This window comes from Pseudochaenichthys georgianus, unplaced genomic scaffold, assembly GCF_902827115.2.
Source record: "Pseudochaenichthys georgianus unplaced genomic scaffold, fPseGeo1.2 scaffold_1252_arrow_ctg1, whole genome shotgun sequence".
Lineage (NCBI taxonomy): Eukaryota > Metazoa > Chordata > Actinopteri > Perciformes > Channichthyidae > Pseudochaenichthys > Pseudochaenichthys georgianus.
Window position 1 is genome coordinate 22,501 of NW_027262168.1, and position 17,542 is coordinate 40,042.

At 52.7% G+C, this 17,542-nt stretch overlaps 2 protein-coding genes across 3 annotated transcripts in view; one reads left to right on the forward strand and one right to left on the reverse strand.

Moving 5' to 3' along the window:
• LOC117440819 (glutamate dehydrogenase 1, mitochondrial) overlaps positions 1–9,043 on the reverse strand; it is a 30,487-nt gene extending 21,444 nt beyond the window's left edge. Inside the window, exon 1 of one of the 2 annotated variants that reach the window (XM_034077050.2) lies at positions 8,257–9,043. In XM_034077050.2, coding sequence (XP_033932941.1) covers positions 8,257–8,620 — 364 coding nt within the window. In that variant the 5' untranslated portion in view covers positions 8,621–9,043. Of the gene's footprint in view, positions 1–6,478; positions 6,549–8,256 lie in introns of those variants that run through there. The other variant, XM_034077051.2, reaches the window with a different exon arrangement.
• shld2 (shieldin complex subunit 2) lies at positions 8,619–17,444 on the forward strand (the record flags this gene model as incomplete). The annotated part of the gene is made up of 5 exons (XM_034077052.2): positions 8,619–8,744; positions 9,776–10,080; positions 10,238–11,142; positions 11,229–11,367; positions 17,204–17,444. Coding segments are annotated over exons 2-5 (1,574 nt in total), but the record flags the coding sequence as incomplete, so codon positions are not given.
• Positions 17,445–17,542: the final 98 nt, after the last annotated feature.

A 17,542-nucleotide genomic window follows, 5' to 3' on the forward strand; every position in this document is an offset into this window, starting at 1 on the left:
AGATAGCAGGAGACAGAGGACAGCCACGGTCAGATAGCAGGAGACAGAGGACAGCCACGGTCAGATAGCAGGAGACAGAGGACAGCCACGGTCAGATAGCAGGAGACAGAGGACAGCCACGGTCAGATAGCAGGAGACAGAGGACAGCCACGGTCAGATAGCGGGAGACAGAGGACAGCCACGGTCAGATAGCGGGAGACAGAGGACAGCCACGGTCAGATAGCAGGAGACAGAGGACAGCCACGGTCAGATAGGAAAACATTCAGGATCTGGATCAGTCTGATGCGACAATGGAAACTGAACTAAAGAGAACATTTGAAACTTTAGCAGTCTGCGTGATCTGCCTGCAGGGAGGGGCGGGCCGGCCCTGCGAGTAAAGTAACGAGTAAAGTAACGAGTAAAGTAACGAATTACTTTATGTAGATAGTAACGAAGTAGTGTAATATATTACTTTTTTTTAAAGTAATATGTAATATGTAATATATTACTTTTTTTTTTAGTAACGACCCCATCTCTGTATAACTCAGTGTATCATATTAGGTGCGTAATGGTCGGCATAGGAACCTTTATGAACATTAAGGCATGGACACATGTCCCAGTGGAGACGCCTCTTAATGTGAGACTTGTCTGCGGGGTTGAAGAGCTCTGGCATGCGGCTGTGGGCAGTGGGCGGAGTGCGCGATGGAGTGAAGAGTGAGGCGTTGGCAGGAGAGAGTGAGTCAGCGAGGGTGCGGCTGCTCACATGAAACCCGACTGGTTTAAAGGAGCAGGACAAAGAGTTTGATTTGCCTTCAGTAAAAGCAGCCGCACCCTGTCCTCGTCTGAAGCAGATCTGCAGGTACATCCCTACCTTGGGTTGGTCTGCGTTGCAGAGGCAGTGGAAAACTACAGCACAACAACTCAAAGGACATGTGTGCGACAGACACAGCTGCCAGCGAGCAGCAGACTGATTACTGAGGGCTTTCTGTTTCTACATGCACATAGTGGTGTACCAGGACACTCCTAGGTCCCTGGAAGACTCTGCCATTATCCGTTTAGAGTTCAGTGTTTCCCCCAGGGTGTCTCTGTGTGTCTCCAGCATGTCTCTGTGTCTCCAGCATGTCTCTAAGTGTCTCCAGCATGTCTCTAAGTGTATCCAGCATATCTCTATGTGTCTGCAGCATGTCTCTAAGTGTCTCCAGCATGTCTCTAAGTGTCTCCAGCATGTCTCTGTGTGTCTCCAGCATGTTTCTGTGTGTCTCCAGCATGTCTCTGTGTCTCCAGCATGTCTCTAAGTGTCTCCAGCATATCTCTATGTCAATCAATCAATGTTTATTTATATAGCCCAATATCACAAATGTTACATTTGTCTCAGTGGTCTTCACAGTGTGTACAGAATATCAGTATGACAATACGACACCCTCTGTCCTTAGACCCTCTGTCCTTAGGCCCTCTGTCCTTAGACCCTCTGTCCTCAGACCCTCACATCGTACAAGGAAAAACTTCCAAAGAAAACCCAGTTTAAAGGGAAACATGGAGAAACCTCAGGGAGAGCAACAGAGGAGGGATCCCTCTCCCAGGACGGACAGACGTGCAATAGATGCTGTGTGTAAATTGAAAAGATAATACATTTGCAACATAGGTAGTCCAAATGTTTGGAAATGCATGTGTGTATAATAGGAAGATTAATCCACGAGGATATCCATCCAGGACCTATGTGTCTGCAGCATGTCTCTAAGTGTCTCCAGCATATCTCTAAGTGTCTCCAGCATGTCTCTGTGTGTCTCCAGCATGTCTCTGTGTGTCTCCAGCATGTCTCTGTGTCTCCAGCATGTCTCTGTGTCTGCAGCATGTCTCTATGTGTCTCTAAGTGTCTCCAGCATGTCTCTATGCGTCTCTAAGTGTCTCCAGTATGTCTCCAAGTGTCTCCAGCATGTCTCCAAGTGTCTCCAGCATGTCTCCAAGTGTCTCCAGCATGTCTCCAGCACGTCTCCAAGTGTCTCCAGCATGTCTCTATGTGTCTCTAAGTGTCTCCAGCATGTATCTAAGTGTCTCCAACATGTCTCTAAGTGTCTCCAGCATGTCTCCAAGTGTCTCCAGCATGTCTCTAAGTGTCTCCAGCATGTCTCCAAGTGTCTCCAGCATGTCTCTATGTGTCTCTAAGTGTCTCTAGCATGTATCTAAGTGTCTCCAGCATGTCTCTATGTGTCTCCAGCATGTCTCAAAGTGTCTCCAGCATGTCTCTAAGTGTCTCCAGCATGTCTCTAAGTGTCTCCAGCATGTCTCTAAGTGTCTCCAGCATGTCTCTATGTGTCTCCAACATGTCTCCAGCATGTCTCTAAGTGTCTCCAGCATGTCTCTATGTGTCTCCAGCATGTCTCTAAGTGTCTCCAGCATGTCTCTATGTGTCTCCAGCATGTCTCTATGTGTCTCCAGCATGTCTCTAAGTGTCTCCAGCATGTCTCTATGTGTCTCCAGCATGTCTCTATGTGTCTCCAGTATGTCTCTAAGTGTCTCCAGCATGTCTCTATGTGTCTCTAAGTGTCTCCAGCATGTCTCTATGTGTCTCCAGCATGTCTCTAAGTGTCTTCAGCATGTCTCTAAGTGTCTCCAGCATGTCTCTATGTGTCTCCAGTATGTCTCCAAGTGTCTCCAGCATGTCTATATGTGTCTCCAGCATGTCTCTAAGTGTCTCCAGCATGTCTAAGTGTCTCCAGCATGTCTGTAAGTGTCTCCAGCATGTCTCCAACATGTCCCTATGTGTCTCTAAATGTCTCCAGTATGTCTCTAAGTGTCTCCAGCATGTCTGTAAGTGTCTCCAGCATGTCTCTAAGTGTCTCCAGCATGTCCCTATGTGTCTCTAAGTGTCTCCAGCATGTCTCAATGTGTCTCTAAGTGTCTCCAGCATGTCTCTAAGTGTCTCCAGCATGTCTCTAAGTGTCTCCAGCATGTCTCTTAAGTGTCTCTTGAGGCTCTAGTGCAATGGTTCCCAAACTGTTTGTGCCCAAGGCACCAAAGGACAAGTCAAAATCTCAAGGCACACCTATTGTGCAAAATAGCCCTTATAACACGTGTTATCACTCATATGTAAAATATCTGTAAATGTGCATAATTATTTACAAATGCCAAATAAAATGTAACAAAGACAACTATATTACTCATGAAATATTTAGTAACGAAATATTTCAGAAATTAATTTGAAACGTTATCAAATTAGGCTTCATCAAAGCAGCAACACACTCATTTAAACCAGACAGGTCACAGCATTACAAATGAGACAAAGGAAATTCAGCACAGATAACTGTCAATGCAAGGAAGCTGCATTGTCCATGGTCCTGAACTACAAATTATAAATGTAACATTTCAGCAGAGTCGTTACTAAAAAAAAGTAATATATTACACTACTTCGTTACTCTCTACATAAAGTAACTCGTTACTTTACTCGCCCCTCCCTGCAGGCAGATCACGCAGACTGCTAAAGTTTCAAATGTTCTCTTGTTCAAATGTTTTCCTATCTGACCGTGGCTGTCCTCTGTCTCCTGCTATCTGACCGTGGCTGTCCTCTGTCTCCTGCTATCTGACCGTGGCTGTCCTCTGTCTCCCGCTATCTGACCGTGGCTGTCCTCTGTCTCCCACTATCTGACCGTGGCTGTCCTCTGTCTCCCGCTGTCTGACCGTGGCTGTCCTCTGTCTCCTGCTATCTGACCGTGGCTGTCCTCTGTCTCCTGCTATCTGACCGTGGCTGTCCTCTGTCTCCTGCTGTCTGACTGTGGCTGTCCTCTGTCTCCTGCTATCTGACCGTGGCTGTCCTCTGTCTCCTGCTATCTGACCGTGGCTGTCCTCTGTCTCCCGCTATCTGACCGTGGCTGTCCTCTGTCTCCTGCTATCTGACTGTGGCTGTCCTCTGTCTCCCGCTATCTGACCGTGGCTGTCCTCTGTCTCCCGCTATCTGACCGTGGCTGTCCTCTGTCTCCTGCTATCTGACCGTGGCTGTCCTCTGTCTCCTGCTATCTGACCGTGGCTGTCCTCTGTCTCCTGCTATCTGACCGTGGCTGTCCTCTGTCTCCTGCTATCTGTATATTTTGCGCAGTCTATCTCTGCTCACGCTGTTGCGTCGGCGTGTTCTCCTGCGTGTTGGCCATGTGTTGCACTGGAACCAGACACCGCAAAGACTTCAGCCGAGCACGTACGAACTGCGCATGCGTGAGTGACAATAACTCTCCTTACCAGCAGGCGGCGGTAGTGTGTATTCGTCATTCAAAACAGGCAACAACCGGAAGACAGAGAAGAAGAACAGACTACGTGATATAAACAAACACATAGCGTGTGCGGTAGCTTCACCTTAGCACGTGTTCTTTGCAGGTGCTTGTTGAGGTGTGACGTGGTGTTCACAGCAGTGGATACCAGCTTCCGGCCTGGACACAGTTTGCACCTCACCATTCCTGTCTATTCTTCGGATGAACTCAAAATAACGGGCACACCTCCACCCCTCGAGAGTTATCGCTGACTCAGCCATATATAGTAAGATATAGTAAATAAAAAAATAATTATTTTTATGTAGTTGTATATTGCAATAATAACGTATGGTTGTCACAAAATCCCACGGCACACCCGGACTTGCCTCACGGCACACCGTTTGGGAACCACTGAGCTAGAGGATACAGTGGCAATGTCTCAGGATTGAGCACGAAGCAGGGACACAGACGGGCGTCAGGACACTGGAGTTCCCTGAACATGGTCTGCTGGAGCAGAGCAGACCTCTCCCTGCGTCTCCTTGACCTCCTTTGAGTCTTCCTCTGAGACACACCTCGCCTGAGCCTGAGCTGGAGAGCAGAGGCCTACGAAGCCGGTTCAACCTGCTGGGGCCTGTCCTACGAAGCCGGTTCAACCTGACCTGATAAGTTGGAGTTAGCCGGTTGGCCTAATCCAGAACATCCGCGCTCTCGCTAAGCGGTCCTACGACGCGGGTTATCAAGTGGATCGCTCAGCCAGCCGTGTCCTCTCTAGCTAGGTGTTCACATGAGAGGGGGGGTATCTGGAGCATTCGACCAATCACAGCATGGAGAAGCTACTGACAGCGCAGCGTCACACTTCCTGAATGAAAAGTGAACTCTAATATCAGACACATGAAGAAGTTAAACTTTAAACATGACTGAAACACTTGATCAGGATCAAAGCCTCAGAGCTGCAGCTGCAAGGTGAACACAGCTGGAGCAGAGCAAGTGTTGGAATGCGTCCATCAGCAGGTCCATGATGTCACGGCCCGTCTAACACACCGTCTGACTCTCATCACCTCTGACTCAGAGTTTCCTCAACGTGTTGCTGACATAATGCTTCCTCCAGTCTGTGGCGCTGAGAGTGCTGCACGGCCAGACACGCTCAGGGACTCGGATCAGAGACATGTGAGACATCAGGAAGTGATGTGCCGCGGACTGGACTCAGTGTACTCTGATCCGGGTACTGATGCTGACTGGACTTAGTGTACTCTGATCCGGGTTCTGATGCTGACTGGACTCAGTGTACTCTGATCCGGGTTCTGATGCTGACTGGACTTAGTGTACTCTGATCCGGGTTCTGATGCTGACTGGACTAGTGTACTCTGATCCGGGTACTGATGCTGACTGGACTTAGTGTACTCTGATCCGGGTACTGATGCTGACTGGACTTAGTGTGCTCTGATCCGGGTACTGATGCTGACTGGACTTAGTGTACTCTGATCCGGGTACTGATGCTGACTGGATTTAGTGTACTCTGATCCGGGTACTGATGCTGACTGGACTTAGTGTACTCTGATCCGGGTACTGATGCTGGACTGACTCAGTGTACTCTGATCCGGGTTCTGATGCTGACTGGACTTAGTGTACTCTGATCCGGGTACTGATGCTGACTGGACTTAGTGTACTCTGATCCGGGTTCTGATGCTGACTGGACTTAGTGTACTCTGATCCGGGTACTGATGCTGACTGGACTTAGTGTACTCTGATCCGGGTACTGATGCTGACTGGACTTAGTGTACTCTGATCCGGGTTCTGATGCTGACTGGACTTAGTGTACTCTGATCCGGGTACTGATGCTGACTGGACTTAGTGTACTCTGATCCGGGTTCTGATGCTGACTGGACTTAGTGTACTCTGATCCGGGTTCTGATGCTGACTGGACTCAGTGTACTCTGATCCGGGTTCTGATGCTGAGGCAGATATTTAAGAGCTTTCTTGACGCTGATGTTCTAACAGTCAGACTGCTCTGGAGATGGAGCTGATGTTCTGTTCTCGTTCACACAGACGTGATTTCTGCCGGCCGTCTCTCTGTGTTTCCTTTCTCCTGTGATTTGACTTGATCGCTTTGAACTCCGCACGCTGAGCTCTGATTGGTCAGCAGGCGGTGCTTTCACTGAGTTGAGCTCTGAGCCTGCAACCCAACCTGCTCAGCATCAGTTACCATGGAGATCTAGCCGCTAAGAAGAGAACCAGCTTCGTGGGACCGGCCTCTGGTTCCTCACCTGAGATCACACACAGGGACTCTAGCCTCTAACGCTGCAGGAGGAGACGTGCGGTCCCAGCTGAGCGTCCTGCTTCCTCCTCTGGAGTAAAACAAGGCCAGTGACCTGCAGGACGATCACCCCCTGATCGACCTCACACACACACACACACACACACACACACACACAGACACACACACACACACACACACACACACACACACACCCCGATGTGTTTTGGACGTAATAGTCTGTGTTCACATTAGCATGCTAACACTCGGAGCTAAGCTGCGCTGGAGAGCATGTGTGTGAAGAAGCAGGAAGTAGAAAGGAACTGCCCTCGTGGCAAACCGGAGAGAGAGAAAGCCTTTGAGCTCCATCCTGTTCCAGAGAGAATGCTTGATCTAATAATCCTTGCGTTTCATCACCGCAGCATTTGACACAGTATCTGCCGGGTCCGCGTGAGCCCATAAGCTCCGCCCCCTCTTCTTTGTTTCAGTAAATAAATATTAACACGCACGCACGCACACGGCTAATATCCAAACAATATCAATATAGTGTAGAATAAAAGTATCCATTAAAAATAGAATATTTCGGATCAATCTTTTTAACAATAAAAACATTAAAGCATGAGCGTCCGGTGCCTTGCTCAAGGGGACCACGGCAGGGCAGGGTCCTGAGACTCACCTCTCTACAGGGGGTCCTGAGGTTGAACTCACCTCTCTACAGGGGGTCCTGAGACTCACCTCTCTGCAGGGGGTCCTGAGGTTGAACTCACCTCCCTGCAGGGGGTCCTGAGGCTCACCTCTCTACAGGGGGTCCTGAGGCTCACCTCTCTACAGGGGGTCCTGAGGTTGAACTCACCTCTCTACAGGGGGTCCTGAGGCTCACCTCTCTACAGGGGGTCCTGAGGCTCACCTCTCTACAGGGGGTCCTGAGGTTGAACTCACCTCTCTGCAGGGGGTCCTGAGGTTGAACTCACCTCTCTACAGGGGGTCCTGAGGCTCACCTCTCTACAGGGGGTCCTGAGGTTGAACTCACCTCTCTGCAGGGGGTCCTGAGGTTGAACTCACCTCTCTACAGGGGGTCCTGAGGTTGAACTCACCTCTCTACAGGGGGTCCTGAGGTTGAACTCACCTCTCTACAGGGGGTCCTGAGACTCACCTCTCTGCAGGGGGTCCTGAGACTCACCTCTCTGCAGGGGGTCCTGAGGTTGAACTCACCTCTCTGCAGGGGGTCCTGAGGTTGAACTCACCTCTCTGCAGGGGGTCCTGAGACTCACCTCTCTGCAGGGGGTCCTGAGGTTGAACTCACCTCCCTGCAGGGGGTCCTGAGGTTGAACTCACCTCCCTACAGGGGGTCCTGAGACTCACCTCTCTACAGGGGGTCCTGAGGTTGAACTCACCTCCCTACAGGGGGTCCTGAGACTCACCTCTCTACAGGGGGTCCTGAGGTTGAACTCACCTCCCTACAGGGGGTCCTGAGACTCACCTCCCTACAGGGGGTCCTGAGGTTGAACCCACCTCCCTACAGGGGGTCCTGAGACTCACCTCCCTGCAGGGGGTCCTGAGGTTGAACTCACCTCCCTACAGGGGGTCCTGAGACTCACCTCCCTGCAGGGGGTCCTGAGGTTGAACTCACCTCCCTGCAGGGGGTCCTGAGACTCACCTCCCTGCAGGGGGTCCTGAGGTTGAACTCACCTCCCTACAGGGGGTCCTGAGACTCACCTCCCTACAGGGGGTCCTGAGGTTGAACCCACCTCCCTACAGGGGGTCCTGAGGTTAACAGGTTGAACTCACCTCCTTTGCAGGGGGTCCGGTGCTGGCTGTGTTGGGCTCGGTACGCCTCGATCACCTCCCACTCCCCGCAGTCCTTCTTGATGGGGAAGTTGACGCTGAGCACGTGGTTGCACGGTTTGATGACCCTAAGGATCCCGCGCACGCGCCTCCTCTTCTGCTCCTGTGTCTCGCGCGTCTTCAAGCCCTCCACGAGCCGGTCCTCCACGATGGCGGCCCCGCGATCGAAGAAGCCCTCCACCATGGTGAAGAAGTTCGGATCATCGCTGCTGTCCGCGGCCTGGCTGTAGGCCCGCGCGCCGCAGAGAGAGGCCCGCGCGCCGGAGCGACAGGCCCGCGGGAGCAGAGAGCCGAAGCACCGGTACATGGTCGCTGTATTGCGGAGGTTTAGAGCCGTTTAAAGAGTTCTGGAGGGAGAGGAAGATCTGCGGGGAAGCACTCTCTCTGTCCCGCAGCGCGAACTCCGCCTCCTGCCGCACCTCCTGCCACGCGTGCGTGATAACCTGTGCGCGTTCTCGTGCAGCTATATGTATTTAAAGTGTTGGCCACGACTCGCACGAGACCGTTTATAAACAAACTGCTGTAACCCGGAAAAGTCGCTTGTGATACTAAACTTTAGCTAAAGTTGAGCTAAAGCCTGTTTCTGCCCGTCCCTGAGACGCAGCGCGTGGAGATAAACCGACACAGAAGTGTACAAAGTAGACATTATATGGCATATATGTGTATTTTATACTTATGTGACATGTTTTCAGTATGTTTGTGTTGTTTTAAATGATCGCCGAGCTAGCGAGAGTTGCTGCAAAGGACGCTTCCGGTTGGCAAAATAAAAGCATATTAACATAACTTTTCTTGATTCATTTAACTATTTAGTTTAATACGGAATATACACTCAAATAAACGGTTCAAGAACATTTAATTGTTTCTTCAACCAATCAATATGTAATCGTATGATTTTAATAAACAATAAGTTGGGGCTCTTATGTTGAAATCCAAAGGTTTTTACTGGCTAACTTTAACTTCCTGCCATGCGGGTTCCCGTCACCGCCTCGGGAGCACGCCTCGGTAAAACCCGTGCGCGTGTGTGTGTGCGCATATTTACATTCTAAAATAATGTAAATATTTATAAACAATATTAAAATATCAAAAAATAATAATAAATTGAAAAAACTACGGCAAGTGATATTAAATCCTCAGACATGTTTTCCCTTTGATAGTTATTATTAAAATGGTCTTTTTCTCTTCTTTGGAGAACCCCCCCCCCTGCTGACCCACCCCATCATCCTGCCCCCTGATTGGTCGAGCCGTGTTATTGTTCCCAGCTGTGAAACATCCATGACGGAAGCATGTTGGCTGTTTCTGTGGAGTCATGGTTATGAATCCAGATGTTGTTAAAAAGCGCTGAGAAGACCTTTATTTAAGCTGACATTATTTAGATAAAAAACTTTATGAAAGAAACACAAAAACCTCAAATGTCTTATTTTAAATAAAGTCTAACTTCTTTCTCTTGAATAAACTCCTGTAGTCTCTCTGCGGTCGGTATGTCTGACCGTCAGAAGATCCACGTGTTCCTGGGGGCTCCTCCCCCGACCCGCGGCCCAGCATCAGGGCCTCCAGCTGGGGGAGGGGAGGAGCGGAGGCCCCCTGCAGACTGGAGGCCCCCTGCTGACTGGAGGCCCCCTGCTGACTGGAGACCCCCTGCTGACTGGAGACCCCCTGCTGACTGGAGGCCCCCTGCAGACTGGAGGCCCCCTGCTGACTGGAGGCCCCCTGCAGACTGGAGACACCTGGAGCTCCGCTGGCAGGACGGACACCTGAAGGCAGCACCAGGTGAGAACACTTTGGGATTTGCTAAAAAACTTCAATACAAAAATTTGCTAAAATAAATCACACTAAAACATTTTTTTTTTAATTTGCAAAAAAAAACGTTTGGATGAATCTTCCAAACTGAATGAGGAAAATAAAAATGATTTCCTCTGTTTCTCAGACGTGACAGGAAGTCGTCTGCCTGAGGAAGCGATCGTCCCGGGGAGCGAAGAACCTTTTACTTTACGGAGCGTTGAGACGGATCAGGATCACAGGAAGCCTGAATCTGATTGGACGACAGAGGAAGACCCCCAACAGGAAGTCCAGTGTTCGGCTTCGGTTCTGGAGTATCTGGACAGCTGTTTCTCTGCACACCGCTCCCCCCCGACTCCTCTCTCCACACACACTCACTTCCTGTCCACCTGGACGCTCAGTCAGGCCTTAATCCTGAAGGGCAGGCACGCCGTCCAATCAGCATCCAGCCCTGAGAGAACTCTGCCTCCTCGAGCCCCGTCTGAAAATGTGTCACTTCAAGCTCCGCCTCTTCAAACCCTATCCCGTGAAACACGCCATTCCCAAGCCCCGCCTCCTCAACTTCTTCCTCCTCAAACCCCGCCCCTTCAAACCCCGCTTCCACAAACCCCGCCTCCTCAACTTCTGCCCCCTCAAATACACCATTCACAAACTCCGCCTCCTCTATCTCAAGCCCCGCCTCTTCAAACCCCACCTCCTCAAGCCACGCCTCCCTCGATGTCCTCCAGCACCCCGGAGCTCTTCAGCCCTTTGACTTTGTCTCCTTTAGCGTCTTCCCTGGAGCTCTTTAGCGCCCCCTGCTGGACGGAGGGTGGTGTAGTGGTGGAGGAGTGTGGTGTCGTGGTTGAGGTAACCCCCGACGGCGTGCTGATGTCCCAGAATGCCGAGCGACTAGACTCCCCCTCCAAATCCCCGGACAAAAAGAGAGCTTGGATCTCAGAAACCCCCAAATCCAGAGGCGGTCCCACCCCCCTCAGCCAGTGTGCCCTGCAGGGGGGCCGCTACTCGGTCCTGGTGGCCGTGGTGCACCCCTCCCACCTGAAGGAGATCAAGGTGGGTGGAGCCGCTACGACACGTCGTCCAGCGAGGGGTTCAGTGCTTGTTTCTGAATCAGGTGTCTTCTTCGTTGGTGTCTACAGGTGAGGTCAGGGCCTTGCGTTCCTCTGGCCTCCATTGTGGTGACGGACCAATCGGGAGTGGAGATGAAGGTGGTGCTGTGGAGGCGGGCGGCTTTCTGGGCGCTGACCGTCACCCCGGGAGAAATCCTGCTCATCACAGGTAAACAAACACACAGGTAAACACACACAGGTAAACACACACAGGTAAACACACACAGGTAAACACACACAGGTAAACACACACACAGGTAAACACACACACAGGTAAACACACACACAGGTAAACAAATACACTGATAAACAAATACACAGGTAAACAAACACACAGGTTTATAAACAATTTAGTTTAAAAATAAAATAAAAAGTAGAAATGTGGATTTGCTTAAAAACAAACAAAATAATGATTTTGAATTTGCAAAAAATAAAATTACAAATATTTTAATTTGTTAAAAACTTTGGGATTTTGATAAAAAAACACTTAGGGAGGCTCCCAGGTGGCATCCTTACCAGGTGGCATCCTTACTAGGTGGTATCCTTACCAGGTGGTATCCTTACCAGGTGGTATCCTCACCAGGTGGCATCCTTACTAGGTGGCATCCTTTCAAGGTGGCATCCTCATCAGTTGGCCTTCTTTCCTGGTGGCATCCTCACCAGGTAGCATCCTTACCAGGTGGCATTGTTACCAGGTGCCTGAACCACCTGAACTCAGGGCTACCTTGAGGCACCTAAGACCTTGAGACCACAGCTCCCCGGCTTCAGCAATAGAGGCTTTGCACACCGCCCACTCTGGTTCAATGTCCCTCCTCAGGGAAAGGTCCGCCGGAGGTGTGAGTTGAAGGCCTCCTGGACTTGGGCCTCCTGGACTTGGGCCTCCTGCTGGACTCGGGACTCCTGCTGGACTCGGGACTCCTCCTGGACTCGGGACTCCTGCTGGACTCGGGACTCCTCCTGGACTCGGGACTCCTGCTGGACTCGGGACTCCTGCTGGACTCGGGACTCCTCCTGGACTCGGGACTCCTGCTGGACTCGGGACTCCTGCTGGACTCGGGACTCCTGCTGGACTCGGGACTCCTCCTGGACTCGGGCCTCCTGATGGACTTGGGACTCCTCCTGGACTCGGGCCTCCTGATGGACTTGGGCCTCCTGCTGGACTTGGGCCTCCTGCTGGACTCGGGACTCCTCCTGGACTCGGGCCTCCTGATGGACTTGGGCCTCCTGCTGGACTCGGGACTCCTGCTGGACTCGGGACTCCTGCTGGACTCGGGACTCCTCCTGGACTCGGGCCTCCTGATGGACTTGGGCCTCCTGCTGGACTTGGGCCTCCTCCAGACGTTCCCAGTTCACCCGCACTACTCGTCTGGGCTCACCAGGTCCGTCCAGAGGCTTCCCCGCCCCTCGACCCAGCTCACCACCAGAAGGTGATCAGTTCTCCGCCCTCTCTTTACCCGAGTGTCCAAAACATACGGCCTCAGGTCCGATGATACGATAACAACATCGATCATGGACCTTCTGCCTCGGGTGCTCTGGTACCACGTACACTTATGAGCATCCTTATGAGCATCCTTATGTTCGAACATGGTGTTTGTTATGGCCAATCCATGACTAGCACAGAAGTCCAGTAACAAACCACCACTCCGGTTCAGATCAGGGGGGCCGTTCCTCCCAACCACGCCCCTCCAGGGTCTCCATCATCGCCCACATGTGCGCTGAAGTCTCCCAGCAGGACTAAAGAGTCCCCTTCAGGAGCCCCATACAGGACTCTTTCCAGGGTCTCCCAGCAAGACTAAAGAGTCCCCTTCAGGAGCCCATACAGGACTCTCTCCAGGGTCTCCCAGCAGGACTAAAGAGTCCCCTTCAGGAGCCCCATACAGGACTCTTTCCAGGGTCTCCCAGCAAGACTAAAGAGTCCCCTTCAGGAGCCCATACAGGACTCTCTCCAGGGTCTCCCAGCAGGACTAAAGAGTCCCCTTCAGGAGCCCCATACAGGACTCTCTCCAGGGTCTCCCAGCAGGACTAAAGAGTCCCCTTCAGGAGCCCATACAGGACTCTCTCCAGGGTCTCCCAGCAGGACTAAAGAGTCCCCTTCAGGAGCCCCATACAGGACTCTCTCCAGGGTCTCCCAGCAGGACTAAAGAGTCCCCTTCAGGAGCCCCATACAGGACTCTCTCCAGGGTCTCCCAGCAGGACTAAAGAGTCCCCTTCAGGAGCCCCATACAGGACTCTCTCCAGGGTCTCCCAGCAGGACTAAAGAGTCCCCTTCAGGAGCCCCATACAGGACTCTCTCCAGGGTCTCCCAGCAGGACTAAAGAGTCCCCTTCAGGAGCCCCATACAGGACTCTCTCCAGGGTCTCCCAGCAAGACTAAAGAGCCACCTTCAGGAGCCCCATACAGGACTCTTTCCAGGGTCTCCCAGCAGGACTAAAGAGCCCCCTTCAGGAGCCCCATACAGGACTCTCTCCAGGGTCTCCCAGCAGGACTAAAGAGTCCCCTTCAGGAGCCCCATACAGGACTCTCTCCAGGGTCTCCCAGCAGGACTAAAGAGTCCCCTTCAGGAGCCCATACAGGACTCTCTCCAGGGTCTCCCAGCAGGACTAAGGAGTCCCCTTCAGGAGCCCCATACAGGACTCTCTCCAGGGTCTCCCAGCAGGACTAAAGAGTCCCCTTCAGGAGCCCCATACAGGACTCTCTCCAGGGTCTCCCAGCAGGACTAAAGAGTCCCCTTCAGAGCCCCATACAGGACTCTCTCCAGGGTCTCCCAGCAGGACTAAAGAGTCCCCTTCAGGAGCCCATACAGGACTCTCTCCAGGGTCTCCCAGCAGGACTAAGGAGTCCCCTTCAGGAGCCCCATACAGGACTCTCTCCAGGGTCTCCCAGCAGGACTAAAGAGTCCCCTTCAGGAGCCCCATACAGGACTCTCTCCAGGGTCTCCCAGCAGGACTAAAGAGTCCCCTTCAGGAGCCCCATACAGGACTCTCTCCAGGGTCTCCCAGCAGGACTAAAGAGTCCCCTTCAGAGCCCCGTACAGGACTCTCTCCAGGGTCTCCCAGCAGGACTAAAGAGTCCCCTTCAGGAGCCCGTACAGGACTCTCTCCAGGGTCTCCCAGCAGGACTAAAGAGTCCCCTTCAGGAGCCCCATACAGGACTCTCTCCAGGGTCTCCCAGCAGGACTAAAGAGTCCCCTTCAGGAGCCCCATACAGGACTCTCTCCAGGGTCTCCCAGCAGGACTAAAGAGTCCCCTTCAGGAGCCCCATACAGGACTCTCTCCAGGGTCTCCCAGCAGGACTAAGGAGTCCCCTTCAGGAGCCCCATACAGGACTCTTTCCAGGGTCTCCCAGCAGGACTAAAGAGTCCCCTTCAGGAGCCCCATACAGGACTCTCTCCAGGGTCTCCCAGCAAGACTAAGGAGTCCCCTTCAGGAGCCCCATACAGGACTCTCTCCAGGGTCTCCCAGCAGGACTAAGGAGTCCCCTTCAGGAGCCCCATACAGGACTCTCTCCAGGGTCTCCCAGCAAGACTAAGGAGTCCCCTTCAGGAGCCCCATACAGGACTCTCTCCAGGGTCTCCCAGCAGGACTAAGAGTCCCCTTCAGGAGCCCCATACAGGACTCCTTCCAGGGTCTCCCAGCAGGACTAAAGAGTCCCCTTCAGGACCCCATACAGGACTCTTTCCAGGGTCTCCCAGCAAGACTAAAGAGTCCCCTTCAGGAGCCCCATACAGGACTCTCTTCCAGGGTCTCCCAGCAGGACTAAGGAGTCCCCTTCAGGAGCCCATACAGGACTCTCTCCAGGGTCTCCCAGCAGGACTAAGGAGTCCCCTTCAGGAGCCCATACAGGACTCTCTCCAGGGTCTCCCAGCAGGACTAAAGAGTCCCCTTCAGGAGCCCCATACAGGACTCTCTCCAGGGTCTCCCAGCAGGACTAAGGAGTCCCCTTCAGGAGCCCCATACAGGACTCCTTCCAGGGTCTCCCAGCAGGACTAAGGAGTCCCCTTCAGGAGCCCATACAGGACTCTCTCCAGGGTCTCCCAGCAGGACTAAAGAGTCCCCTTCAGGAGCCCCATACAGGACTCCTTCCAGGGTCTCCCAGCAGGACTAAAGAGTCCCCTTCAGGAGCCCCATACAGGACTCTCTCCAGGGTCTCCCAGCAGGACTAAAGAGCCCCCTTCAGGAGCCCCATACAGGACTCTCTCCAGGGCCTCCCAGCAGGACTAAAGAGCCCCCTTCAGGAGCCCCATACAGGACTCTCTCCAGGGTCTCCCAGCAGGACTAAAGAGTCCCCTTCAGGAGCCCCATACAGGACTCTCTCCAGGGCCTCCCAGCAGGACTAAAGAGTCCCCTTCAGGAGCCCCATACAGGACTCTCTCCAGGGTCTCCCAGCAGGACTAAAGAGTCCCCTTCAGGAGCCCCATACAGGACTCTCTCCAGGGTCTCCCAGCAGGACTAAAGAGTCCCCTTCAGGAGCCCCATACAGGACTCTCTCCAGGGCCTCCCAGCAGGACTAAAGAGTCCCCTTCAGGAGCCCCATACAGGACTCCTTCCAGGGTCTCCCAGCAGGACTAAAGAGTCCCCTTCAGGAGCCCCATACAGGACTCTCTCCAGGGCCTCCCAGCAGGACTAAAGAGCTCCCTTCAGGAGCCCCATACAGGACTCTTTCCAGGGTCTCCCAGCAGGACTAAGGAGTCCCCTTCAGGAGCCCCATACAGGACTCTCTCCAGGGTCTCCCAGCAGGACTAAGGAGTCCCCTTCAGGAGCCCCATACAGGACTCCTTCCAGGGTCTCCCAGCAGGACTAAGGAGTCCCCTTCAGGAGCCCCATACAGGACTCTTCCAGGGTCTCCCAGCAGGACTAAGGAGTCCCCTTCAGGAGCCCCATACAGGACTCTCTCCAGGGTCTCCCAGCAGGACTAAAGAGCCCCCTTCAGGAGCCCCATACAGGACTCCTTCCAGGGTCTCCCAGCAGGACTAAAGAGTCCCCTTCAGGAGCCCCATACAGGACTCCTTCCAGGGTCTCCCAGCAGGACTAAAGAGCCCCCTTCAGGAGCCCCATACAGGACTCCTTCCAGGGTCTCCCAGCAGGACTAAAGAGCCTCCTTCAGGAGCCCCATACAGGACTCTTTCCAGGGTCTCCCAGCAGGACTAAAGAGTCCCCTTCAGGAGCCCCATACAGGACTCTCTCCAGGGTCTCCCAGCAGGACTAAAGAGTCCCCTTCAGGAGCCCCATACAGGACTCCTTCCAGGGTCTCCCAGCAGGACTAAAGAGTCCCCTTCAGGAGCCCCATACAGGACTCTTTCCAGGGTCTCCCAGCAGGACTAAAGAGTCCCCTTCAGGAGCCCCATACAGGACTCTCTCCAGGGTCTCCCAGCAGGACTAAAGAGTCCCCTTCAGGAGCCCCATACAGGACTCCTTCCAGGGTCTCCCAGCAGGACTAAAGAGTCCCCTTCAGGAGCCCCATACAGGACTCTTTCCAGGGTCTCCCAGCAGGACTAAAGAGTCCCCTTCAGGAGCCCCATACAGGACTCCTTCCAGGGTCTCCCAGCAGGACTAAAGAGTCCCCTTCAGGAGCCCCATACAGGACTCCTTCCAGGGTCTCCCAGCAGGACTAAAGAGCCCCCTTCAGGACCCCATACAGGACTCTCTCCAGGGTTCAAGGCCGTATGCTCTGAACTGCTGTTGGGTGCATGAGCACACGGTGGACACAAGGCGAGGGCCAGCGGGACGGAGACGTGGAGACGTGGGTGTCCTCACTTCTCATGATGTTCTTCACGAGGTCTTTGAGCCAATCTTAGTCTGGGCCTGCCTGAGGCCAGTCACCATGGAGACCCCAGCAGGAACACAAGGCATGTGTGGGGGGCCAGGTTCAAAGCTCTCCACCATGACAAGGTGCTGGTTCTTCAGAGAGGGCAAACTAAATAAATGAATAAATAAATAAATAAATGTCATTGATAAAATAATAATTATAATTTAGCTTAAAACTTTTTAAATGTTGTTGTTGTTCAGCTCTGCAGGTGAACGAGGACAAGTGGAGAGCAGAGACGGTGCTGCAGTCCACCTTCAGCAGCAAACTGCTCAACATGGGAAACATCGCAGACTCCGCCTCCCCGACAGGTACGCCTGGACTACACCTCGACCAATCAGAAGCCTCGCTGAGAATAAGATCAAATTCATGTTTTTATATCTATGAGATAAGAGGGAACGTTATGTATCCCCTGGGGAACGCAGGCGTTACGAGCAGCGTCAGGTCAGAGTGAAGACGAGGTAACAAAGAAAGATGAAAGAGAATACAATTAAAATAATAATAAGCAACAATAAAGTGACTAAACAAGATCTCACAGTGAG